Here is a 27,666-nt window from a genome sequence, read left to right on the forward strand (position 1 = left end):
GGATAAGCTAGGACTACTACTTCATCTAAGTGCCCATTCTCCAGGTGCCAGTGCATGACTGACAGATGCAATTCAAACCCGTCATCCTGAGTCCAGATAAAGAATTGGGCATTGTCTGAAACACAAATGATCGGAAGGGAAACTAAGGACCAGGATGGCCAGAACATGAAACATTTTAAGGAAGGACAAGTGTGTTCCTTGTTGCAGTTTCCTGACTTGCTGCCGTCAGTTTGGGAAGGAATTCCAGTAAAATGACAGCAAACAACTATTAATTTCATATGGTGATTATATGCAAATAGTCTCTTCCACAGTTGCTACTAAGTTGTTCCTGAAATACCTGGTTGGAGGACTCACCGAGCTGCAATGAGAGCCTGTTTTAGTAGCACTATGCATTGATATAATCACCTTTAACAGTGAATCAACAGCACACTTCACAGCTCAGTATTCAAATATTGAAAACTAAGCCTGCAGAGAGATACATGACCCACTGCTTGGACTTAATGATGCTTCTTAAAACTTGCATTAAGTAGGAGAGGAAGATATTGAGGAGAGGCTCATATATGTTAATAGCCCTAGTGTGTGGGTGAGTGGTAGAATCTGGCTGGAGCTATGGAAATACGGGGAAAGTGCAATAGGATTGATGTGAATAGGTGATTGATGGCTGGTGTAGTTTCAAGAAGCCACATATAGTTCTGTGACTAGGTTTCACAAGGCTCTTACCCTTCCACTCTCCACTATGTCCCTCTGTAGATCCTTCGACGTCAGAACCAACATTTTGACAGCATGCATCAAGTCAGTGCAAGATTCAAGGATCCTGAAGTAAATAACGCAGACAAACAAACTTAGGGAATAGGATTTAAAGCAGTTCAGTAAGATTGTAGTCAAAAGGAGGAAACAGGTAGTAAACTAGTCAATTTTATTTTTGATTCAAGTCTATAAACGGACAAGGAACTTATTCAACAGAATCTGCAAAGGAAGTGAATGAAAAATGGGTTTGTCCAAGCCTGTGAGAATTCTGGACAAAAGGAAATTAGCAGTCATTCATCATTCTGTAGAATGGATTGGACGAGAATGGAATTAGTTAATTAACAATTGGGGTGGTGAATGGGAATCAGTTTCATCCTTGGACCTCGATCAAATAGAGACAACTTTAATGATGACACACGAGCTGCGTAGTTGATTTCTGTTTTGGATCAAAACGAACAACCCTTCCAGCAGGAACTTCTGAAGTTCCATCCACAAATCAGCAGATCAAGACTGATAGCTAGCTGATTCATACCTCTACAACATTCAAAGGCCAAAAACTAAAGAGATTTAAAAAAAAAACAAACAACGTGTTATTCGTAAGAATCTAAATTGGTGTGGAATTGTCACAATTTTATAGCTCCATGTTGCCTCCTGAGCACACTTAGAAAAACCATTGCAGAGAGATGACTGCAAATATAAGCCTACCGTACTGAGTAGATACAATGACTCTGGAAAATATTGGTGACTGCATGGCAACATGCTGAGATTTCACAAAACAGGGGCTACAGAATGGGAAACAATTGCTTTCTCATTGAGAGTTTAATATTAAAAGAACTTTTAACAGTGAAGTTGTATTCAATGGCCAGCATCCAAACTTGATGTAGACTGATATGAACCAAGACAATTACCTCTCATTCACCTCCAGCTTTACACCAGTGTCTCCTGCTCTTGACTTGCTCAGCATTTCCTGGTTACAAGATTTTAAAGAAAAGAGAGAACTGTTTAAACAAGACCACTTTAAAATCCAACAGGTAACATTCACCTGAGCAACACACACAAAATGCTGGAGGAACTCAGCAGGCCAGGCTGGAAAACAGTACAGTCGACATTTCAATCCGATACCTTTCAGCAGGGTCGATCCCATTTATAGATGTGTTTCTCGGCCTGAAATGCCAACTGTACTCTTTTCCATAAATGCTACCTGGCCTGCTGAGTTCCTCCAGCATTCTGTGTGTGTTGCTTGGATTTCCAGCATCTGCAGATTTTCTCTTGTTTGTGATTAGGTAACCATCAGTCTTATGAAGATGAAGAAATTGAATTCTGCGTCATGTCAATCTATTCTTTCACTTTTCTACACGGAGAGTACATATTGGATTAGCTGTTAGAAAAGGCACACAGTTTCAAGTAAAATAGTTTTCAACTTCCTGAAAGCTAACTTCAGACAGGAAGAGTAGGCCAGATGGTAATAAATGGAACTTAAATAAGTACTAGCAGTAATACACAGAGCTCTTGCTATCACCTCGTACTGAAAACCTTCAGACTTTGCCTTTTAAATACACCCTTCACTTTCTACCAAGTGCTCCTTCTCATCCTACATAGCTTTGCTCTATACAGGACACATAACAAATTACTTCAAACTGTTCTATAGTAGGCTAACTCGGAACTGAAATTCCAGAAGTGAGAAAATTTAGTTAAGTACAAAGAAAATCTTCCCTCCCTTTGCAAATGCAAAAAAATACAAAACTGACTTTTTTCTTTGTGAATTTCACCCCTCCCCCCCACAAATCTTAGCTTGCATGCCTTGCTTTACTTTGTGGAAAATCTGTACACAGTGACCTGTAAGCTAAAACAGGATATCACTGGCACAAGAAAACAGGTCAATCTATAGGAAGCCTCTAAACATTTGTTTTACCAACTCCACCTAACAATTATTATCATCCAGCATTTGAATTTAGTATTCCCTTTAAAACAAATATCCTAAAAGACATCCTAGAAGACAGCGGCGCGGCTAATGTAGATGAACTGAACACACTGATGAGGGAGAGGGAGAACTGGAGAGTCCGTCATCGTGCCCGACGCCGGCCCCCTAGGCCTGAGTCGACGTAGTAGTGGTAGTAGTTAAAACAAATAAAACAGTCAGGCTCACCTGACCTCTCAAACCTGCTCTGCCTACCAACAATCTGATGGTTGAACTTCGATGTGAATTGCACCTTCCAATCCTAATCCCACATCCTTTGACTCCTTGTGCCCAATAAGATCTACTCATCTCAGTCTTGAAGTATTAAGCAAAAGCAGTCGAGCATTAGGAGTTCAGAAGATTCACAACCACCATCGCGGCTCTAAAAGGCTGCTCCTCATTCTGACACTCGGATCCTTCGCACTGAGAGCGGTAAGCGTAAAGCAGTTGGGGGCTTACTGTTCTGGTTAACAACGGATGGTGCAATCCTGGTCATATTACGATCAAGGAACGTGTTTGTAGACCGGATATTGAACTTTTTGCTGTTGGACTCCGGCCATATTCCACCGAGATACAACACTGGGCGTCACGGGAGGTTGTTCCTGCCTGTGGCCATCGAACTTTGCAGCTCCTCCCGTGGAGGGTCAGACACCCTGAGCCAATAGGCTGGTCCTGGACTTATTTCCATCTGGCATAGTTTGCATTTTGTTGTTTGATTGTTTGTGGTTTTTGTATTGCTATATTTATGCTCTATTCTTGGTTGGAGTGGCTGTAACGAAACCCAATTTCCCTCGGGATCAATAAAGTATATCTATCCATCTACCTAGTTTTAAATTCTTCAGCCAAAGGAACCAGTCAAGTGTAAGGTCGATGCTGTTAAGTTTTAGGTGGTCAGATAAAGGAAATGGCAGAATACTGGAAAGTGCACAGATGAACACATGCACCAACGGCTGGAGCTGTAATTCAGGCAGAAACCCTCATGACTTTTAAATACTATCTGCCGAAGCGCATTAAGAGATCTGGATATCCTAGTTTAGTACAAGAGACTCTTTCTTTTAATTGCCAGGCTACAGAATACAAGAGAAAAGGAGGTCATTATAAAACAGCGTGAAGCAGCAATCAGACTACTGCTGGAATACTCTAAATAATTGCACATTAGATAGGCTGACAGTGCTACAGAATGTACAGAGAGGATTTACAGGAACAGTAGCACAGCGGGAGGATTCAAGCAATGAGAAACTTTTCACTGGGCTACGTTTGGTTGCCCGAGAACAGAGGAGTCCCGAGTGAAATTTACAGGAGATATACAGAAGGCACAATAACACAGTGGTGAGGGTAACACTTTACAGTACCAGCAACTTGGATTCAATTCCAGCCGCTACCCATAAGGCATTTCAAAGTTGCTGGTGAACGCAGCAGGCCGGGCAACATCTCTAGGAAGAGGTACAGTCGACGTTTCAGGCCGAGATCCTTCGTCAGGACTAACTGAAGGAAGAGTTAGTAAGAGATTTGAAAGTGGGAGGGGGAGGCGGAGATCCGAAATGATAGGAGAAGACAGGAGGGGGAGGGATGGAGCCAAGAGCTGGACAGGTGATTGGCAAAGGGGATATGAGAGGATCATGGGACAGGAGGTCTGGGGAGAAAGACAAGGGGGTGGGGAACCCAGAGGTTGGGCAAGGGGTATAGTCAGAGGGACAGAGGGAGAAAAAGGAGAAAGAGAGAAAGAATGTGTGTATAAAAATAAATAACAGATGGGGTACGAGGGGGAAGTGGGGCATTAGCGGAAGTTAGAGAAGTCAATGTTCATGCCATGAGGACAGCGGCCAAGGAGATCCTCCACCTACCCCAGGATACAGCAGATGGAATACTGTAGGCCAGAAATAAGTACGGAGGGTTAAGCCTACCAAAGTTGGAAGTGCTGATTCTGATAGCTGTGATCAGGAAAAGGCTGGCGTTGGAGCTCTCAGAGGACAGAGTTATCAAAGTGTCGTTCACCATGGCCAACGAGGACAACCAGGCAAAATCAAGAGTCTGGCTAGTCTCGAAGTGCTGAAGGAAGTCATGGGGGAACAGGAGTCTGACATCCAATCATACATGGTGGACGGACCGAGAGCACCTGGTGGAGGTTACGACGTCTTTGGGGAGATGATGGAGGATGAAGTGAGCGGACCACCCAAATTCGAGTTAGACTGGCGGACGACCGAATTCGAAAAGTGGGCCCAGCTAACTATACAGGGATCCGGAATCAGAGACTTCAGGAATAATGAGCCATCTAATTGGTGGCTGAAAAACCACGAAGGCTGGAAGGGCTACCAGATAGCGGATGCTTTGCTGCTAAGATGTGGACAGTATTCAACACGGTGTACAAGGAATAAAGGGGACAAAGATCGAGTGAAAATCTGTAAGAGATGTAGTGTGGCCAATGAGACCCTGGCCCACATCTCTGGGAGATGTGCGGAGGTGAAAAGGAGCCGGATTAAGAGGCATAACAAGGTGGCTGAAAGACTGAAAGACAAAGCCTGTAAGCTTGGATGGGATGCGTACGTCGAACCTCATATAAGAACAGAGGACGGATCGCTATGGAAGCCGGACCTGATCTTTGTTAAGAGAGGGAAAGCGGTTGTAGTCGACGTGACCATCAGATATGAGGACAGCCATCTGTCCCTTGAAAAGGCGTGGAAGGAGAAGGAGGAAAAGTATAAACATCTCACACGCCAGATAAAAGAGCTTACAGGTGCAGAGACAGTGGCTTACTTTGGATTCGTGGTGGGAGCAAGAGGTCTCTGGCTGAAAGAAACTGATGGCATGAACATCGACTTCTCCAACCTGATGGCATGAACATTGACTTCTCTAACTTCCGCTAATGCCCCACCTCCCCCTCGTACCCCATCCGTTATTTATTTTTATACACACATTCTTTCTATCACTCTCCTTATTCTCCCTCTGTCCCTCCGACTATACCCCTTGCCCATCCTCTGGGTTCCCCCCCTCTTGTCTTTCCCCTTGGCCCTCCTGTCCCATGATCCTCTCATATCCCCTTTGCCAATCACCTGTCCAGCTCTTGGCTCCATCCCTCCCCCTCCTGTCTTCTCCTATCATTTTGGATCTCCCCCTCCCCCTCCCAAACCTCTTACTAACTCTTCCTTCAGTTAGTCCTGACGAAGGGTCTCGGCCTGAAACATCGACTGTACCTCTTCCTAGAGATGCTGCCTGGCCTGCTGCGTTCACCAGCAACTTTGATGTGTGTTGCTTGAATTTCCAGCATCTGCAGAATTCCTGTTGTTCCCGTAAGGCATTTGTACATTCTCTGCATGGGTTTCCTCCAGGTGCTCTGGTTTCCTCCCTCACTCCAAAGATGCAGGTTAATTGGTCATTGTAAATTGTCCTAGGATTAGCCGAGAATTAAATCGGGGATTGCTGGGCGGATGCAGCTCGGAGGGCTGGAAGGGGCTATTCCGCATTGTATCTCAATCAATCAATAAAATTATGTGTGTCCGCTAGTTTCCCTTAGAGAAATGTCAACAGAGGCAAAAATTTCAAAAAGCTAGTAAGCTTATCCAAAAACTGGGGAATTTTGGTTTAATCTAAAGTGCAACAGATGCTTCTTCCGTTCTTTTATAGATGGTTGGAACTCACTGCCTGTAAGGACAATTGAAGCAGAAATTAATTTTAAAAGTTATCTGGGGAAGCATGTTCAGGGAGCTGGGTGTCCAAGTGCATGATTGACAAAAGTCCAATAGGCAGGCAGAGCAGATAATTATTAAATCCAAAGGAAAGTTATTATTTATAGGTAGGGAATTGTAATGTACCATGCATGCAGCACTCTGTATAGGCCAAGCGCTTAGTTAAGTAAGATGGTAATGCACCGGAAGCAGTTCACAGAAGATTTATTAGATTAAAACCTAGAGCTGGCAGGTTGCCATACAAGTTCAAAGTACAAAGTATGTATAATCAGATACAACACTGAGAATCATTTTTTTGCAGGCACCCACAAGGTAAAAGAAATACAACAGGATCCATGAAAAAAAACACATAACAAAGACCAACATCCACTGTGCAAAAGAGGACAAACAGTGCAAATTATAAAAGACAATAAACAAATAGTACTGAGAATGTGAAATGCAGAGCCCCAGGCTGCAGAGTCAGTTCAGCACTGGGTGAAGCTGGTTAAGGATGGCTGTAGGGCAACAACCGTGCCTGAACCTGGGAGAAAGCGACCCAAGACTCCTGCACCTCCTGCCTGGCAGTAGTGGTGAGGAGAGAGGGAGACGGTCAAATAGGACAGGCTCAGGTGGCGGGTGGGGAGGTGGATCTTGGCTGGGACAGAGTAGTGGGGCTGCACACTGGTTTGCTTCCAGCTCTCGGGCCTCAACACTTTAAATCTGGCTTGAAGTCCACCCTGACATTCTCTTCCAGCAATGATAGCTGATCTTCGTCCACTTCAGTGTGCCGTATCTGCAGTCCTGGGAGTCAGGTTCACCAAGTCCTTCAAGAGATTGTAAAATTGCTAGCTCGATTAGACGGCTCAAAGGTACGTTCCTTAAAGGAAAATTACAGCTGCGGATTGCAGCGATCGCAGTTCAAAAGAAGTATACCCAGTAGAACCTTCACTAGTTTATTAAGCTGTCTGCAAAATATCGTCAGCACCATCTTGGAATACAAGGGAAGGCTGGGCTTGTATCTATTGGAATTTAAAAAGAGTGATACATGATTTAACTAGAACAGACAAGATTTTGAGGAGTCTTGATAGGGTGGAAGTGGAGAGGATGCTTCCTTGTGGGAGCATCTAGAACTAGCCTGTCCCATCCGCCTGCATTTGACCCATCTCCCTTCTCTTCTCACTGCTTAAAAATACGGAGTCATCACTTCAAGACACAGATGAGGAAAAGAGTTTACACTGAGGATTGTGAATCTTTAGAACTCTCTTCCTCAAAGGCCACTGAAACACTGAGCCTTTGAATATCTGCAAAGCAAATGAAGATAGATACTTGTTTTGCACGGGAATGAAAGATTCTGTGGCTAAGTAGCAATGTGGAGGTGAGGTCACACAATCAGATCACCACGACCTTATTAAACAGTGGAACAAACTTGATGGCCTGAGTGCCCACCCAGTGCTCCCTATCTGTTCTTTTGTATATGTGTCTGCCGTCGCCAACATAGTTACTGGCTGAGAGCTGAGAAATGGGACTCGTACTAAATAAAAATACAAGAGACTGCAGATGCTGAAAACTGGAACAGAAAACAAATTGTTGCAGGAAGATTCCATATGTCCCAGGAATCAATCTTGCTCTAAGTGTTTCTTCACGTACACCACAATATCCTCTCATCCAGACATGCCTCTTAGCACAACAGAATATTATAACAACTTTCTACTGTTCTAGCCAATGAAATTAACACTGGAGTTAATTGAAATCACCTCTATCCTTTTGGTTGCTGCCTCAACGGCGGCAGACGTAGCAGACATCTCTTGTTCCACAAGATCACCTAGTTCTTTCTGTTTGATGTCTCGTCCTTTTGGCCTTAGTTCCTAAAACAAACACACGTGCAGCAGTCAGCAGCATCGCAGACAACAGAGATGAATAGAAAGCTCAGTCAGTCCAGAATTTCAAGAGTTACACAGATAGCATATTTTGCCTTCAATGAACAACAGTGGTCCAGTTCTTAAATCCTGTTACTTCAGCTGTTCTCGGATGGAGAAACAGTGTGAGCAATCCCGGCTGGACCTTCCCGCAGTTTAGATTGTTTCAATATGCTCCCAACTTTATCCAGTTCTCGCAGACTTAAAGGAGCAGGCTCAGCTTCTTACCTCTGCAATGGTGTGTATCTGGTTCAGACTGTCTCTCACTTGAGTGCAATCTGCAGCGCTCAGTGTTGTAGAGTCCTTGAAATTGGAGAAGTAGGAGAGTACGTTGCTGCCGCACTGTTTACATGCTTCCAACAGGTCTAACAATCGGAAAACAATACAATGTCAGGTCTGGCCAGGATAGTGTGATCAATATTATAAATGCAAAACACTATACCCAAGTTTTTTTATTTCAAGTTCGTTCCTTATTGACTCACCATGGACTCAACCCACAGATTTTGACATTTTTAGGTTATGGAACAAGTAAAGATCAGGCAGGGTTACTACTTCTAGATACTGTGCGGCACGCGTGGCCAAATATTCACCACCCCTGCCCTGAGCTCAGATCTAGGAAAGAGTGCTTGGGAGAGTAGCACCTATTTCACCATCCACACCAGGGTACCAAGAAGTCAGAACACCAGAAAGCCTTAATCAGAATTATTATCAGTGACTATGTCGTGAAGTGTGTTGTTTTGTGGTGCAGTCAGTGCAATACACAAAATACACTACAAATTACAACAATTATATTTAAATAAGTAGTGCAAAAATAAGAGCAAAAATAACAAAGTAGTGTTCATGACTTTATTGTCCATTCAGAAATCTGACAGTAGAGGGGACTCAGGCACCTGTACCTCCTCACCGATTTTAGCAATGAGAAGAGGGCATGGTGGGGGTCCTTAATGATGGCTGCTGCTTTTCTGAAGTTGTCCTTGACACTGGGAAGGCTAGTGCCCATGATGGAGTTGGCTGTTTACAACTCTCTGCAGCTTTTTCTATCCTGTGCAGTGACCCCTCTACGCACGGTGATGCAGTATCAAATCACAGCCCCACTGCAACATATAATCTTTTCAAAAATATGCTGAGAGCAAAAAAAAAATCAAAAAATCAACAACGCAAACATGAGGAAATCTGCAGATGCTGGAATTTCAAGCAACACACATAAAAGTTGCTGGTGAACGCAGCAGGCCAGTCAGCATCTCTAGGAGAGGTACAGTCGATGTTTCAGGCCGAGTCCCTTCGTCAGGACAAAAATCAATAAATCCATTTCATTCTTTTAAGAAATTATCACTGATTTTTTCTGAAGAAAGAGCAGCAAATATACAAGATCTACTTGCATAACAGTCCAAACCAAAGGTCCAAACCAATTGTTCTGTACCAATTTACAGGAAAGTGGAGGGTTTTCTGTTCCCTTCTTTCCTATTACGGAAAAATTCCAAGAGAGATGCAGAGACAGCAGGGTTAAACAAAACAGAGGGAAGATGGGATGAGTTGGTTGGGGGTTGAAGGAGATAGTACGGAGGAAATACAGAATGGAGGAGGGGAGAGGAAGCTGAGTGGTGCAAGAGAAGGCAGCTAGGGGACAGACACACCAGAGGAGGGGAAATTAAAGAGATGGAGGAACAGAATGTGAAGTGCAGCCATCATGCTGTTCATGCAGTGCAGAGGTATGCAAGTGTGAAGACCATCAGACATAGAAGCAGAATTAGGCCATTCAGTCCATCGAGTCCCATTTGCTATTCCACCATGGCTGATTTATTACCCTTCTCAAGACTCTATTCTCTTGCCTATTTCCCATAACTTTTGACACCATGACTAATCAAGAACCTATCAAGCTCTGCATTAAATATACCCAAGGACTTGGCCTCCACAGCCCTCTGTGGCAATAAATTCCACAGATTCACTATCTGCTAGCTAGAAATTCCTCATCTCTGTTCCTCTATTCTGAGGCTGTGCCATCTGGTCCGAGACTCCCCTACGATAGGAAACATCCTCTCCTCATCCACTCCAACATGTCCTTTTGATATTCAATGGGTTTCAATGAGATTCCTCTTCATTCTTCTAATCTTCAGTGAGTACAGGCCTGGAGCCAAATGCTCCTGTGTTAACCCTTTCGTTCCCTGAATCATTCCCATAAATCTCCTCTGGCTCCTCTCCAATGCCAGCAATACTCCAAGTAAGGTCTGATCAATGACTTATATAGCCTCAGCATTACATCCTGATTCTATATCCTAGTCTTCTTGAAATGAATGCCAACAATACAATTGCCTTCCTTACCAGTAACTCAACCTGCAAGTCAATCTTCAAGGAATCCTACAGAGTTCAAAGTATATTTATTATCAAAGTATGTATACTATACACAACATGTACCAGCATGTGAAGACAGACTCCAGCGGATTGAGCGGACGAGACCAATGGGAGGTCCAACGGTCAAGAAGGTGGGCTCTGCAAGCGTCATGGAACGCATACAGCATGACTAGACACAGAAGACATCCTGGTCATCCACTGCACCTAGTCTCATCTCCAGCCGTCTCGACTATTGTCTTGCCGCTGGATCCAGATGGGAATTGGGAAGAGAGAGTGAGGCTGACACAGCGCAACTCTCCCTCACTTAAATCCAAATCATGCGCTAGACTCGACACCATCAATTGGTGTCAAGGCCTTCATCGACAATGATGGACGAACACGAATACTTATTATCGATGTGTACTATACACAACGTTGAGACAGCCATAAAACTAAGAAATCCAATAGAACCCATTAAGACAGACCACCAAACACCCAACATGCAGGGGGAAAAAAAACATAAATTGGGCAAACAGTAAAATTGAGCCCATTACTTGCAGGCCACAGCCTCAGTGCAGCACAGAGCCGAGTAAACCTCGCGGAGCAGCAAACTGAAGAGGCCCACCCTCACCTCCAGCCCTGGCACCCCGATCTGGCCAAGCGCTCAAATCTTCCAAATTACCGGTCAATCCTTGCTCTTGAACCCAGGTTCCCGCACCTCGACTTGTCCCGTACTCGACATTACCAATTCGACCCAGTGCTTAAATTGATCAAACCTCGAGTCTTTCCTCTGCCTCACCTTGTCTCTACAGCATCCAATCGCCTCCGGCCGCTCCAACAATGGCCAAACATTAGCTCATTCCCTGCTCTCGGGCCTGGCCGTACAGCCTCAATTCAGCCCGGACACACCACAACGCAATTGTTCCACACCTTCGAGAGTTCAGTTCACACCTCAAAAGTGCCAGGTCATACAGAAGGTTCAAAAGCTCATCTCCAAAAGGAAATTGTTCACCAGGAAAACTGCGATTAGTAAAGTAGTTCATAGCTATGTTTGTTTTATCTCTAACCAGCAAATAGTCACTACGCTTCATAAAAGCCATCTTAAACTGGAGAGTCTTGGGAGACCTGTATGTGGACTCCCTAGTCCCTTTGCACCTCTGATTTTTTTAAAAAATTCTAACTTTCTACCAAAGTGCATGACTTTACACTGCCTTACACTATATTCCATCAGGCACTTTTTTGCCCTTTCTTCCCATCTGTCTAAGCCCTTCTACAGACTCCCTGCTTCCTCAATACTACCTGACACTCCACCTATCTTCATGTCATCTGCCAACTTTGCCATAAAGCCATTAATTCCATTATTCATATCACTGACATATGACATGAAAAGAAGCAGTCCCAACACCACTAGTCATTGGCAGCCAACCAGCAAAGGTTCCCTTTATTCCCACACTTAGTCTCCTGTCAGTCAGCCAACCTTCTATCCATATCAGAGTCTTTCCTGTAATACCACGGGCTCTTATCTAGTTAAGCAGCCTAATGTGCGGCACCTTGCCAAAGACCTTCTGAAGATCCTTATATATACATCCATCGACTCTCCTTTGTCTATCCTGCCTGTTATTTTTTCAAAGAACTCTAATAGATTTGTCAGAAAGGATTTCCCCTTTGGAAATTGTGATGACTTTGGCCTATTTTATCATGTGCCTACAAGTACCTCGAAACCTCTCCTTTATAATTGATGCCAACATCTTCCCAACCAATGAAGACAGGCTAACTAGCCAATAAGTTCCTTTCTTTTGCCACCCTCCCTTCTTAAAGAGTGGAGTGATATTTGCTGTTTTCCAGTCCTCCGAAACCATTCCAGAATCTGGTGATTCTTGAAAGATCATTACAAATGTCTTTACAAAAGCCTTCAGCTACTTCTTTCAGAACATTGGGGTGTATTCCATCTGGTCCAGGTGACTTATCTACCTTAAGACCTTTCAGTTTCCCAAGCACCTTCCCCTTAGTAATAGCAATTACACTCACTTCTGCCCACTGACTCTCAAATTTCTGGCTTATTACTTGTGTCTTCCACAGTGAATATTGATGCAAAATACTTATTAAGTTCATCTGCCTTTTCTGTGAACCCCAATACTAACTCTTGAGCCTCATTTTCCAGTGGTCCGATAGCCACTCACTTTCCTTTTACTCTTTATATCCGAAAAATGTTTTGGTGTCCTCCTTTTTTATTATTGGATAGCTTACCTTCATATTACATGATGGCATTACTCTGCTGTCAGCAGACAGCAGAGAGATGACATCACTCGCGGCAGAGAGATGACATCACTCGCGGCAGAGTGATGACATCACTCGCGGCAGACAGCGGAGTGATGGCATTACTTACCATCAGTACACAGCAGTGATGACATTACTCAGTCTGCAGACAGCAGACACAGCATTACTAACCACCTGCAAATAATGGATTAACAACACTGGCAAATGCAGACAATAAACGTTACTTACTATCCGCCTGCTCCATTGGAACCATGTGGGAAGTGGCACTTCCCTGAACAATGGTGTCACTCATCAGATGGGTAAAGAGGGTCACTGACTGCAGCAGGCTGCTAGCATCTGAAAAATAAATAAATCTTTTAGAGAATCAAAAAAACAAACACAGTAATGCCAGATGTGAACCCAGTACATCTTAAGCAGCGATCCCCTGTCCATATCATGAAGAATTTCCAGCTCCCCCATCTCTGAAACAATTAATTATGCTGGCATACACTTTGCAAATATTGGTGAGTGCCCAACTTCATCAACCATGGTAGGAGAGAATAAAAAGTATTGGCAATATTAGCAATAGGGATATGCTTGGACAAAAAGATCCCAAAAGCTGTCCAATTTACCAAGTAATTAGAAGATAAAACAGCCTAGTGGTGATTGCAATGGAGTTGTAGTAAAAGAACAAAGAAGCGTTACAAGCACTTACTCAAGCTTTGATGCAACCAAATTTTGCATGTTGTGTGGTTTCCTTAACCCAATGAGGAATGATATACAGTACTTGTTTTAAACTGATGTAACAAATTGTTCAGGGGATACCCTACAGTGATGAAACAACAGCCCTAATGGCAAAAGTTAATTGAATGGACATGTCTTCTCTGATAAATGGGGATTTCTTTCATCACACAGATGTCGAGAGGCTGATTCAAAGGCAAGAGTGTAGAACTAAATTCACATCTACTGTCATGGGCTTACAACTGGGTAATAAATGCCATGAAAAGCAGAGTTTTGTAGTAGCAGCACATTACAAAGAAGACAAACACAATTTACATTAATTTAAATGAACATAAATCATAAACAACTTACAAGACACAAACAAAAATAACATAATGGAATTAGTGGAATCTGAGGGAAATCTAGTGCAAAAGACAGAATTTTTCAGGTTGGTTCAAGAACCTGATAACAATGGGGAAGAAGCTGTGGGTCTTCAGGCTCTCGTATCTGCTGCATGACAGCAGTAATGAGAAGAGGCTGTGGCCCAGATGGTGGGGGTCTCTGATGACCAATGTTACCTTCTCACGATGGAAATAGCTGAGCCCACCACTCTCCAGAGCTGGGGTCGGCAACCTTTTTGCCTCTGTGGGCCGGATCGCGTATTAATGAGCGGACGGTGGGCCGGATAAATGCCATAAAAAACTTGAAATATGGGAATTATCCATTTAAATACACCGAGTTATGTTTTGCCTCAAATTAATGAATAACGCATGCTAGAAAATCATTTGTGCTTAAGGTTGCCGACCCCTGCTCTAGAGCCTTTTATGTCTCTGTGCATTGGAGTTCCCATATCAGGCCGTGATATTACCAGTCAAAATGCTTGTACATCATTAGAAGTTTGGCAGAGTCTTTGGTGCCACACTGAATCTCCTTAAACTTCTAAAAGAGTGACTGGTGCACCATCACCACGGTTTCATCTGTTTGCTGGGCCCAGAATAGAAATCCGAGATGTTGACATCCAGAAGCTTGAAGCTGCTCACTCATTCCATCACTGATCCTTGAACATGGACTGGCGAGTGTTTACTTTCCCCACAATCAGTTCCTTAGTTTTGCTGACACGGAGCACAAGTCTGTTGTTATGACACTACTCGAGCGGCTAGCCCAACTCACTCCTGTACTTCGCTATTCATGATGCAGCCGACTACAGTGTGTCATTGGCAGATTTGTAGATGGGTTTGAGGCTGCGCTTAGCCATGCAGTAAGAAGCAGAGAGAGAGCAGAGCAAGTGGCTACACACACAGGCCTGAAGTGCGCCTGTGTTTTAGGTCAGTGAGGAGGAGACGAAGTTTCTGATCCATACTGATCCTGAGCTTCCAGCGAGGAGGTCGAGGGTCCGACAGCACGGGAAGCTACAGAGACCCAGGTCTTGGAGCCTGACAACAAGCTTTGACTGGATAATGGTGTTGAAAATACCGAGCTGTCATCACAGTCTGAGACTGAGGAGTTGTTTATTTATAACCAAAGGAAAAAAATTCTTTGGTCAAAGATATAGATCTTTGGAATTCTTTATCAGAGAGGGATGTGGAAGCTCAGTCATCAGTGGATTCTAGCCTGAGACCGAAGAGAATAAAGGAAAATGGTGATGGTGTAGAAAGGTGGATTTATGTTAGAACTCCATGCAGTCATGTTCAGTTGAACAGCCTGTTCACCATCCCGTCTTTCCTGGTGGTATGGAGCTCCTCAGTGGTACTGAGGAAACCCTACACTGGCAGAGATGCTATTTTTCATTAGCCAAGAGCCCACATTCCCTCAAATGGATTCAGAAGGCCAGGGCATTAAATCATTGAGGAACTCTCCCTATTTGCACAGGCTGATGTTTATACTTCAATTAACACCAAAACAGATGATCTGATCCTGATTTGTGGCTATGTTTCCAACAGCACTCGGATTTCACATGAAAACTGGACACCGCACTAGTCAATTGAGTGATCAAATACACATTGAATGAATACATGTCCTTCCTCTGTGCTTATTGTTATCTAACCTACTAGCCAGTTGCTTGCCATCAAGGACACCCATTGTGGCCTACATTTCAAATGGAGAATGGCATCCCGACAGTGCAGCACTCCCTCTGTACGGTACTGTGATGGCACATCAGTATATATAAAAAAACACTCGGGCAAATGCAAGTCTGCCCCTGAAGCAGGCTTTTCCTGACCTATCACACACCCCCTTTTCATGTTGAATTGGTATTCCCACTGGTGAGCTGATATACTGTAACTCTTGCTTTAATTATTCACAGGCTGCAAATTACCCGATTCTAGTCATGTGGCTAGTTGCTCCTAGGGAGAAGGTGAAAGTCTAGTAGTAAAGGACCATGGTAACTTCTAGCACCACAACCAATGCATGGCCACCTGTCAATGTGAGGAGCACAGGTCCTTGGTACCTTGACTGGAAGACATTAGTTTGCTAATTCCCAAAGCGGCTGCAGACCAGTCCACGTGGGGGCACTGTGGCCTTGTAACAGCAGCAGCCCCAGCCTCCAGTGGATTTATGGCTCCGGCTTCTAGCTACTCCAAAAGCTCTTCTTCCCAGAATCAAACTGACTAATTGAGCACCGAGCTTTTGATGTAGAAGCAGAACAAAGATTCAAAGCAATTGGACAATAAACAACACTAGTACACTGACATCAATGCAGATTTTCCCTTATTATGCATGCAAATTCCTCCAAATAAAAACTTGGTCACAGTTCTAAAACCAACCCTGCCTATGATGACTGAATGGGTTCAGCAGCGGGTAACCTTACATACATCCTAAGGATAAAGATGTCAACAAAATAGAGAGAGTACAGAGAAGATTTACTAGAATGTTACCTGGGTTTCAGCACCTAAGTTACAGAGGAAGGTTGAACAAGTTGGGTCTTTATTCTTTGGAGCATAGAAGGTTGAGGGCGGGACTTAATAGAGGTATTTAAAATTATGAGGGGGATTGATAAAGTTGACGTGGATAGGCTTTTTCCATTGAGAGTGGGGGAGATTCAAACAAGAGGACATGAGTTGAGAGTTAGGGGGCAAAAGTTTAGGGGTAACATGAGGGGGAACTTCTTTACTCAGGGAGTGGTAGCTGTGTGGAACAAGCTTCCAGCAGAAGTGGTAGAGACAGGTTTGATATTGTCATTTAAAGTAAAATTGGATAGGTATATAGACAGGAAAGGAATGGAGGGTTATGGGCTGAGTGCAGGGTGGTGGGACTAGGTGAGAGTAAGCGTTCCGCACGGACCAGAAGGGCCAAGATGGCCTGTTTCCGCGCTGTAATTGTTATATGGCTATATGATATTATTGGAACCCAATAAAGGCGGGAGGAGAGAGAGCAGCAGGCCTGTACGTGTGCAGCCCTCCGGTGAAAAATGATATCGCAACCGTTAAATAGGGGCCATGGACAATTCTGATTTGATGGAGAATGGACGTGAAAGCACAGAGGTACATCTGGAGAAATTTCTGAAATGCTCGTTCGCTGCTGACGTTACTGCGTGGTCGGGAATCTTTCGGAGGGTAGGCCTCAAAATCCCCGGCTTTGTCTGCTGTTGGCAACCCAGGTTGAGGTCGAATCGTTTGGACAGAGATGGCATTCAGTACTCGGTGTCGGGAGCTGATCAGAGCTCGAAGTTTTCGGATGACTCAGAGTCGGACTGCAGTTGGCATGGCAGGGAGAGTTTTTCTTCCTTCTCCCGTCTGCGTGAGATGTAGGACATTTGCGAGACTTTGAACTTTTTACTGTACTCATGGACTTCTTCATCAAGTTATGGTATTGTTGTACTGTTGTAACTATATGTTATAATTATGTGGTTTTGTCAGTTTTTTCAGTCTTGGTCTGTCCTGTGTTTTGTGATATCACACCGGGGGAATATTGTATCATTTCTTAACGCATGCATTACTAAATGACAATAAAAGAGGACTACGTGTCTTCATAACCTAAAAAAATTGAACCTACATGAGCCAGGGGAGTATGATCCTAAAATGTCTGAACAAAGTTTTGCCTACACGACAAACCAAGTAGCTATCAGGCTCTTGACCAAAGGGGATAACTACATTTGTCCCATCATTAAGCCCATAACCAATGGACTCACTTTCAAGGAATCTTCATCACATATTCTCAGTACTTGTTGCTTATTGCTTATTTATTTATTATTGTTATTTCTTTTGTACTTCCACAGCTTGTTGACTTCTGCACTCTGGTTAAAAGCCCTAGTTGGGCAGTATTTTATTGATTCTGTTATGGTTGTGTTACGAGAATACACATAAAATTAAGATGTTTGCTGGCCTGGGCTAGCATCAGTGGCATCAGCAGTTGGTCTGCCACCTGCCCTCAGGGGAAGGAGAGATAAGGAACAATGGAGCAGCGTCTGGAGATGTGTAATGAAGGGATGTGGGAGGGAGAGCTGTCTGGAGCGGCTCCCCCCTTTGAACCCTGAACTGTTTGAAGTGATGGACAGGCGATACCCCAGCAGGGGGATAAAAAGGGACAGGTTCGCTAAGACAGACACACACGCCACCCGAGGTAACGAGACCCTGGAAGCGGTATGCTTCTCACGAGTGGGTGAGAAGTACCAGACAACGACCAGGGTGGAAAGGTACGATCAGCGGGAACCCGGTGTGTGTCCGCCCTTGCCTGGGTGCCGGGTTCACTGCAGAGGATCGACCGCATCTGGAGGAGGGGTCACAGTCGGTGACCTCGGGTGACATCACCAAGGACCCGCCCAAATGCTGTTTGTGAGCCATCTCGCTGGTCTGTGAGTGAAGCTGTGCTGAATGATGAGTTGTTCCTATTCTATGTCTCTCTTCCCCACCTTGTCCATCGCCATGACAACGATTACTGCGAACTGAACTACAAACTGGACTGAACTTTGAGTAATTTTGAAATTGGTCATTTACCCCTAGACAACGATAGAGCTTGATTGATGCTGTTATCTTAATTCTGTGTACATGTGTGGTTATCATTGTTGAATTGTTGCATTTATTATCCTTTCGATTACTGTGTTGCTTGTTTCTTTAATAAAACTTTCTTAGTTCTAGTACTCCAGACTCCAACTGAGTGATCCATTTCTGCTGGTTTGGCAACCCAGTTACGGGGTACGTAACATAAGTGGGGTTCTCGTCCGCGATTTTGAACGCTAAATTTGGGACGGAGTAAATTGTTTGGGTTAAAATTCCCGAAAGAAAGAAAAGACAAACAGCAGAAATGGAGGTTGAGGAATTTATAAAGGCGCCGACCTTGGAGGCATTAGAGGATGCCAGGAAATCGGAATTGATAGCTGTGGCCAAACGGGTGAATCTTGCTAATTGAAGTCGACAATGAGGAGAGAGGAGATACACAGAGCTATTGTAGAGCACTATGTATCTAAAGGTGTGTTTCCCCAAGGTGAGCTGGGGGTGGTGTCTATTGAAAAACCTGCTGGAGACGCAGTACAGGTACAGCTTGAAAAACTGAGACTCGAGCACGAGTTCCGGGTACGGCAGTTAGAACACGAAGAGAAGCAGTTAGAAAGGCAGGAGAAAGAGAGAGAGTTAGAAAGGCAGGAGAAAGAGAGAGAGTTAGAAAGGCAGGAGAAAGAGAGAGAGTTAGAAAGGCAGGAGAAAGAGAGAGAGTTAGAAAGGCGGGAGAAAGAGAGAGAGTTAGAAAGGCGGGAGAAAGAGAGAGAGTTAGAAAGGCGAGAGAGAGAGAAAGAGGTAGAAAGGCAAGAGAGAGAAAGACAGTTGGAGAGAGAAGAGAGAGAGAGGGACAGACAGTTGGAGAGAGAGGAGAAACAGAGGGAAAGGGAATTTGAGCTGGAGAAGTTAAAGATAAGGGCCGAGCAGGGGCTCGTGCCGAACCAAGGTGGAGGGTTCCGGGCGACCCAGGAGGTTAGGCTGGTTCCCCCATTTGACGATACCGATGTGGATCGGTACTTTCTCCACTTCGAAAAAGTAGCTATAAGTCAGGACTGGCCGAGGGATAAGTGGGTTGTTTTACTTCAGAGTGTACTGAAAGGGAAAGCCCAACAAGCTTACTCCGCTTTATCCGCGGAAGATGCCCAGAAGTATGAGGTGGTGAAGGAGGCCATCCTCAGGATTTATGAGTTGGTCCCGGAGGCATACCGGCAGAGGTTCCGGAATGCGAGGAAGCGGTGGGACCGCACGTATTTGGAGTTTGCTCGCGAGATGCAAACATATTGTGAGCGTTGGTGCGCCTCGAAAGGGGTAGAGGGGGATTATGACAGACTGCTGCAGCTGATTCTGATTGAGCAGTTTAAAGGTTGTGTCCCTGAGGGTATGAGACCCTACCTCGATGAGAAAGAGGCAGCCACGTTAGCCGCAACTGCTAAGTTAGCGGATGAGTATGCGTTGACGCATAAAATGAAGGTTGCCCCGAGTAAAGGCTACCAGAAGGGTAGTCAGGACGGAGGGGAGAGTCCGCCGGAAAAGTCAGAAAGTAAGCCGGGGACTAGTGAAAAGGATAAGGTAGACCGGGAGCAGCCTGGTAGGAAGTCTTCTGGGGTCGTCTGTTATAATTGTGGGAAAGTCGGACACTTTGCGTCCAGGTGCTTTGCCCCAAGGAAGGAGACAGGGAAAGGAAAAGCGGAAATTTTGAATGGCTGTATCGAGCTGTTAAGCGAACCGCTAGGGAAGGACAGGTCTGAAAAAGTCCAGGAAGGGCGCGAGAGGTTTATCTCGGCCGGACTGGTGTCAGTGAAGGAGGGGTTAAAACCAGTTCCAGTGCGGATCTGGAGAGACACGGGAGCGTGTCAGTCACTAATACTGAAGAGTGTATTAGAGTTTAGCTCAGAGACCCAGACTGGGGAGGTAGAGGTCAAAGGTGTTGGGGAAGGGACAGAGTCAGTCCCTTTGCACCAGATACACTTACAGAGCAACCTGGTCTCTGGACTAGTCACGATTGGGGTGAGGTCCGAATTACCGATGAAAGACGTGGAAGTCTTGCTCGGTAATGACATCGCCGGAGGAATCGTGTTCCCAGTCGTGAGATTGACGGGTCAGCCTGCCAGCATGGAGGCCCCGCCCGCGATGGTGAATTTGGCTGAAACATTTCTGCCAACCTTGTATGAGACAGGGTGTAGTGAGATAAGAGGTAGTGAGGGAGCTGGGACGGACGTAGCAGTAGCCAGGAAAGAATTTGTGCAGACGCAGGAGCGAGGCGAGGGGCTGATGGGTTTTGCAGAGACAGCTCTCTCTGACACAGCCTTGACAAGGGAACTAGTAGGCTATTGTGCGGATGAGGAAGTGCTAAGGAAGAAAGGGAAATCAAGGACAGTATCCGCAGATGAGGAGTGGGGGGTGGTGCAAAAGAGTTATGGGGATGAGGTTTTTAACATGGCCCACGAGGTACCCCCCGGTGGACATTTTGCGGTGCTGGAGGAAACAGTTGGTGGAATCATGAAAGAGATTTACCGGCTGCCCAGGGGGAAAAATGTTATTGATCATGACCGACGCGAACTGAGACGGTCACCGGCTTTTGATATGCTAACAAACCTAGTCGGTGTTAGCGTGGAAATCAATGAAGCTAGGGGCCCCTTGATAAGAGGAAAAAACCATTTTGAAAAGATTAGGATGGGATCGGTCAGATAGGAGAAGGCTATTGTTTTGGCCAGGTCTACTGATAAGGTCTCTCCCTTAATCCCCGAAGGAGTAATTAAACGACTCGCACCCATGTGTTTGATTGTCCCGAGGAAATGCAAAGAACTGGGACGTTGGGTGATTGTGGTTACAATAGGGCAGCCAAGTAAACAACACCCATATTTTTTAAGTAATTCAGTGACTAAAGGGCTGATGAACACAGAGGTGTGTATTGGCAATTTAACACGGCTGTCTGAAGCCAGCTTGATAGTGAACCTTGAAAAAAATGAATTCGGCCACACGAGGGTCACTTACCTGGAAATTGTGGTGACACAGGGGCAGCTGGCAGCGATGCAAGCTACACTGCAGGCTATCGCTGACCTCCCAACCCCGACAGACAAGAGGGCCCTCAGAAGGCTTTTGGAGATGGTGGGGTACTGCAGGAAGTTTTGCAATAACTCTGCGGTCAATACCCGTTTCCCTCCTACTAAGCCCTTGCGAGAGAAAATTGAGTCGGAATGGGACGACCCTTGTTATTGTGGTCCGGGACAAAACCAAATGAGAGGTTACATTGGTCGCAATTCATCAGTGTTTTTGGCCACTATGAAGTTTGCTGAGTTGGAGCCTGGTCTAAGGGATTATTAATAACACGTGTAAAAGGAACAGAAAATGTGATGACTGTCTGTCAAGGTGTTGACAGCTTCAAATTCTCTGTATTAGCTAAATAACTGTTAAAGATGTATATTGTGTATGTATCAGATAATGTAGTCATGTTTGTAATTTTTACCTCCCGGTAAAAATCCTTAAAGGGGGGAAGTGTTACGAGAATACACATAAAATTAAGATGTTTGCTGGCCTGGGCTAGCATCAGTGGCATCAGCAGTTGGTCTGCCACCTGCCCTCAGGGGAAGGAGAGATAAGGAACAATGGAGCAGCGTCTGGAGATGTGTAATGAAGGGATGTGGGAGGGAGAGCTGTCTGGAGCGGCTCCCCCCTTTGAACCCTGAACTGTTTGAAGTGATGGACAGGCGATACCCCAGCAGGGGGATAAAAAGGGACAGGTTTGCTAAGACAGACACACACGCCACCCGAGGTAACGAGACCCTGGAAGCGGTACGCTTCTCACGAGTGGGTGAGAAGTACCGGACAACGACCAGGGTGGAAAGGTACGATCAGCGGGAACCCGGTGTGTGTCCGCCCTTGCCTGGGTGCCGGGTTCACTGCAGAGGATCGACCGCATCTGGAGGAGGGGTCACAGTCGGTGACCTCAGGTGACATCACCAAGGACTCGCCCAAATGCTGTTTGTGAGCCATCTCGCTGGTCTGTGAGTGAAGCTGTGCTGAATGATGAGTTGTTCCTATTCTATGTCTCTCTTCCCCACCTTGTCCATCGCCATGACAACGATTACTGCGAACTGAACTACAAACTGGACTGAACTTTGAGTAATTTTGAAATTGGTCATTTACCCCTAGACAACGATAGAGCTTGATTGATGCTGTTATCTTAATTCTGTGTACATGTGTGGTTATCATTGTTGAATTGTTGCATTTATTATCCTTTCGATTACTGTGTTGCTTGTTTCTTTAATAAAACTTTCTTAGTTCTAGTACTCCAGACTCCAACTGAGTGATCCATTTCTGCTGGTTTGGCAACCCAGTTACGGGGTACGTAACAGTTGTTATTCTATAGATTTATTGAGTATTCCCACAAGAAAATAAATCTCAAGAGTTGTGTACGGTGCCATATATGTACTTTGATAATAATATTTACTTTGAACTTCCAACTTTGAGTTCTAGATCTCACCTGATTTGTCAGCTAGGTACTTTGTGTGTCCATTCTGTAGTCTGTTTAGGGAATCCAGCGTAACCTGAGCTCTCGTGATGAGATAATCTGCAAAAGGATCAATGATAGTTGATGCAACATACATCAAAGTTGCTGGTGAACGGAATGAATGATAGTTGATGTTTCTTTCACTTATTTACATAAAGCCACTTCAGTACAATGAGCACAGCATCAAAAAGAAGCTTTTCTTTGGGCATGAAGAATGGGTACTATATCTCTAAGCCCCTCATCACAAGCAAAAATGCTAATTTGTGCAAGACAAGCTTTCATTCGTGCAAAAGCTCATTTACATCGGAGCAGATGTTCCAAAATTATCTCGAATAGTATTATCATTCATGGTCATAACCCCACCCTCAACCTATACTCCCATCTAGCAAGGCACCAAGATATAAACACAGATGCACAAATTGATCCCTTAAAGTGCTCTCTGGCCTTTTCCAGACCAACTATTTTAATCTCCCAAAAACAATCCAGTTAAAGGTAGCAACATGAAATTAAAGTTTTTATCCTACCATTGCACAACATGCCTGCTAAATCTGGCTTAAAGCTCACTGTTCTATGGTGTTTTGATTCAATAACGTGAATGGCTATCAGCTTTTATCAAACTGGTAATCAGGAATTGAATTCATAGGTTCTTTTGTTGATCTGCCAAGCCAGTCAGCTGCAGGTCTCTGTCTACAACCATTACAACTGGGTGTTTCTCCGCACGGCATCACCAATTTCCTGAGGAGAGACATCATGTGCGTCTCTAAGTAGGAACTTACAGTGCCACTGTCCCAGCAGTCTAACTCCCGAATATCAGTGCCATGATAGGTGGCATTCACATTAGTTCCCTGTAGGATTGGAGAATGCAAGGTCACGTAGTGGTTAGCACACTGCTCAACAGTACAGGCAACCTGGGTTCAACCTGGGATATGGCCCTTGTGGCTACGGGGATCAGGGGGTATGGAGGGAAGGCTGGGGCGGGGTTCTGAGTTGGATGATCAGCCATGATCATAATAAATGGCGGTGCAGGCTCGAAGGGCCGAATGGCCTACTCCTGCACCTATTTTCTATGTTTCTATAATTCCTACCACTACCTGTACTGAGTTTGTACATTCTCCCTGTGACTGCATGCGTTTCCTCAGGGTGCTCCAGTTTCCTCCCACAGTCCAAAGACGTACCGGTTGGCAGGTTAATTGGTCATTGAAAATTAACCCATGATTGGGCTAGGATTGCTGGGCAGCGTGGCTCAATGAGCCGGAATGGCCTATTCTGCGCTGTATCTCATTAAAGTTTGCTCCTCGCAATACAAATAAGTACCTCAAGTCTTTCACAACAGTAAGGAGCAATGCACAATGTCTAAAGAGCAAAGGACATAATTGGCCAGAACTCTGCTTTCTGTTTAGTCCATTTTTCTACGAACACCTGAATTAGGTGCAGAAAGAGGTACAAACCTGCCCCATTGTTTAATAAGTCTGTGAGAGATCTAAATGTAGCCTCAATCTTACTTTCAGACTAGATCCACTTCCTACCTCTTACTCAGTAACTGTGTAAGTAATGATAATGAAACACACAATCACAAGCAGCCAGTTAGACCCAAGCAAGTTCCACCGTTTAACAAGATCTCTTGGCACAATAAGGTAGACTCGAGCCGAATGTGGAAGTCGGGAGGTCGTTTGGATGCTGCAGTCTCCGAGAGGATTTCAGGACGCAGAAGCAGCATGTGGGAACCTCATGGACGGCAAGCTGCGGGATGGGACATGAGCGATGCTGTGCACCAGTTAAAGCAACAAGGGAGAGAGAAGCATCAAAGCGAGTGCCAGCTGCCTGCCGTCTAATTGCTGAGCATTGCTCTGCTACACTACCGGAAAGGGGAGAGCCTGCCACTGTGCCTGGAGAATGTTACCCAGGTTTTCTGCGTTTTGGATGTGGACTTGGACTAAGGACTTTTTTCAGTTTTATAGTTTTTGACAGGGGTCCCCAACCTTTTTAGCACCACGGACCGGTTTAATATTGACAATATTCTTGCAGACCGGCCGGGGGGTGGGGGGGGGTGGGGGTGTTCAAGTAGGGTTGCCAACTTTCTCACTCCCAAATAAGGGACAAAAGTAGCAGTCAAATACGAGACACTTGTGTTTACCCCGAGAAAGACTACTATGACCATGAAGCCATGCGCGGGCACCTGTGTGCGCATGCATGTACATGACAATTTTTTTTTCTACAAATCAGTTTTGGCTTAATCTTCCCGATTCTGATACACTGTACATACATTATTTCTACTTTATATAGGCTATGTATTTATTGTATCATTCCTGCTTTTACTATATGTTAGTGTTATTTTAGGTTTTATGTGTTATTTGGTATGATTTGTTAGGTTATTTTTTGGGTCTGGGAATGCTCAAAAATTTTTCCCATATAAATTAATGGTAATTGCTTCTTCGCTTTACGCCATTTTGGCTTACAAACGGTTTCATAGGAACGCTCTACCTTAGTAGGGGAAATACGAGACAAGGGCAGTCCCGTATGGGACAAACCAATTTAGCCCAATATACATGATGTCCCAGCTAATACGAGACAGTTGGCAACCCTATGTTCAAGTTCAATAGTGCGTGACAGGGAATGAGGAAAGGTGCAGCTGACTCATATCGTTCCATATCACCAAATCACATCGTTTCCTCGTGGCCCAATAGCACATGCTTTGCGGCCCAGTGGTTGGGGACCACTGGTTTTTGATATTCTGTGCTTTTGGATTGGAGGGTTAATGTGCCTATTCCATTATTGTTTTTTTTTTAGTGGGGAGGGGTGATTTGGGGGTTGATAATTGTGCTGCCTTTCTTTCTTGGTTTCATGACTACCTGGAGAAGAAGAATTTCAGAGCTGTATACTTTGATAATAAATGAACCTTTGAACTCTTGACCTCAGTCAACTTCACAATGGCTTTGCACTTTATAATCTGCGTTGTACTTTCCCTGTAACTGTAACACTACAGTCTGTCAAATAAAGATTTTCAGTCTACACCAGTACAAATGATACTAATAAACCAACGTACCTAGATCATGGGTGATCTGATTATAATTCCAACTCCACATTCCGATCTACCTACGTTAATCAGGGGAGAAAAGATTCCAACAACCTATCTACCTCTATCTTAAGAGTATTCAGAGACTCTGTTTCCACTGGTATTTAAGGAAAAGAGTTCCAAGGTCTACCAGGAAGGTGAAACTGTGAGCAAAAGGCATCACAGTTGGAATGGACAAGGGGGCTCGAAAGGGACCATCTCTTTGTGGCATAATATGATACTGCGACTCTCAGTCCTCATTTTAAACAATTTCCCTCATTTGTCTCAAATTAGCGGGAAGGGTGTAATGTCTCTTATTTTTAAAAAGCAGACCCAATTTCCAAATTATGTCAGAAGGCAAAATATCCATGCACCCACTGACTCTTCTGAACACCAATGGATACAAATCCAGCATGTCTAAGCTCTCCTCACACAAAAACCTCATCATTCCAGCTATTTGTCAAGTAAACTTGCAAAACACAATGCACTTACACACAGTGAAATGATTTTGCCCAAAATGTGCACATCTCTTACTTGAAGTTTAAAAAGTATTGAGATCTCAAAGCTTCTGGCAAATCAGCTTCAATACTGCTTCACATTCTATAACTTACAACCAACTCCGAGCCACATGCAGCACAAACTCTGAACTGCCTCTTACTTTCTGTATTTACCTGCAGAACTGGTGCAGCCAACGTGAAGGGGGTCCTCCAACCTGTTAAGTGCGTCGTGAATGATGCCCTCCGCTTCCTCGACTGCAGAGCGCAGAAGAGCAAACTGCTCATCAAGCAGCTGCTTCTCTAGAGCTTGCTCGTGGCTCTCCTAGAGAACACAGATACATAAACCCGGCACGTTAACCGAAGTGTGCAAAACTGACCTGTCACATAGTGCAATCCATAAATCCAGCCCAGTCACAAAGGGCAACCCAAACACCCGAGCTCTTTTACACAGGGTAACCAAATGTCACACCCAGCCCATTAGGTTAAACAGACAGATTACTGAATACACACGTGCCACCATGGCACAATTGGAAGCTCACCCTACTAAGCAAATAGTATAAGCAGACTTCTTAATAGCACACAGAAGGAATGGTGCTGCAGACCATGTTCTTTTGGTAAGACATCTAACAAAGTCCTATCAATCTGTTCTAGAGGATGTTAAAGATCAGGTCTAAAGAATGGAGCATTCTTGTTTGCAGAATAATCAAAAGCAGACCATTAATCTCAAATGATACTGAACTACTTCTATGCTCGGTTTGAGGTGGATAATGACGTGGCAGCGAGGAAGACCACCCCTCCTCCAAATGACCAGGTGCTGTGTCTTACCGTGGCCGATGTGAGGAGAACCCTGTGCAGGGTCAACCCACGGAAGGCTGCTGGACCAGACAATATTCCTGGCAAAGTGCTTACAGGATGTGCAGACCAGCTAGCAGAGATTCTCACTGACATCTTCAACATCCCCCTGAGCAGCGTCGTCGTTCCTACGTGCTTCAAGGCTGCCACCATCGTTCCCGTGCCAAAGAAGTCTTCAGTGTCCTGCCTCAACGACTACCATCCCGTTGTTCTCACATCCATCATCATGAAGTGTTTCGAG

At 44.7% G+C, this 27,666-nt stretch overlaps 1 protein-coding gene across 5 annotated transcripts in view; it reads right to left on the bottom strand.

Annotated features, from left to right (window-relative positions):
• The window catches only part of hip1 (huntingtin interacting protein 1), a 331,165-nt gene that overhangs the window by 15,323 nt on the left and 288,176 nt on the right, over positions 1-27,666 (bottom strand). For all 5 annotated transcript variants that reach the window (XM_063031277.1, XM_063031274.1, XM_063031278.1 and 2 more), the window contains 7 exons: positions 26,748-26,895; positions 22,998-23,084; positions 13,116-13,223; positions 8,511-8,647; positions 8,121-8,231; positions 1,656-1,714; positions 721-814 (listed from right to left, as the gene is read on the bottom strand). In XM_063031277.1, coding sequence (XP_062887347.1) covers positions 721-814; positions 1,656-1,714; positions 8,121-8,231; positions 8,511-8,647; positions 13,116-13,223; positions 22,998-23,084; positions 26,748-26,895 — 744 coding nt within the window. The remainder of the gene's footprint in view (positions 1-720; positions 815-1,655; positions 1,715-8,120; positions 8,232-8,510; positions 8,648-13,115; positions 13,224-22,997; positions 23,085-26,747; positions 26,896-27,666) is intronic.

Source organism: Mobula hypostoma, chromosome 23, assembly GCF_963921235.1.
Source record: "Mobula hypostoma chromosome 23, sMobHyp1.1, whole genome shotgun sequence".
Lineage (NCBI taxonomy): Eukaryota > Metazoa > Chordata > Chondrichthyes > Myliobatiformes > Myliobatidae > Mobula > Mobula hypostoma.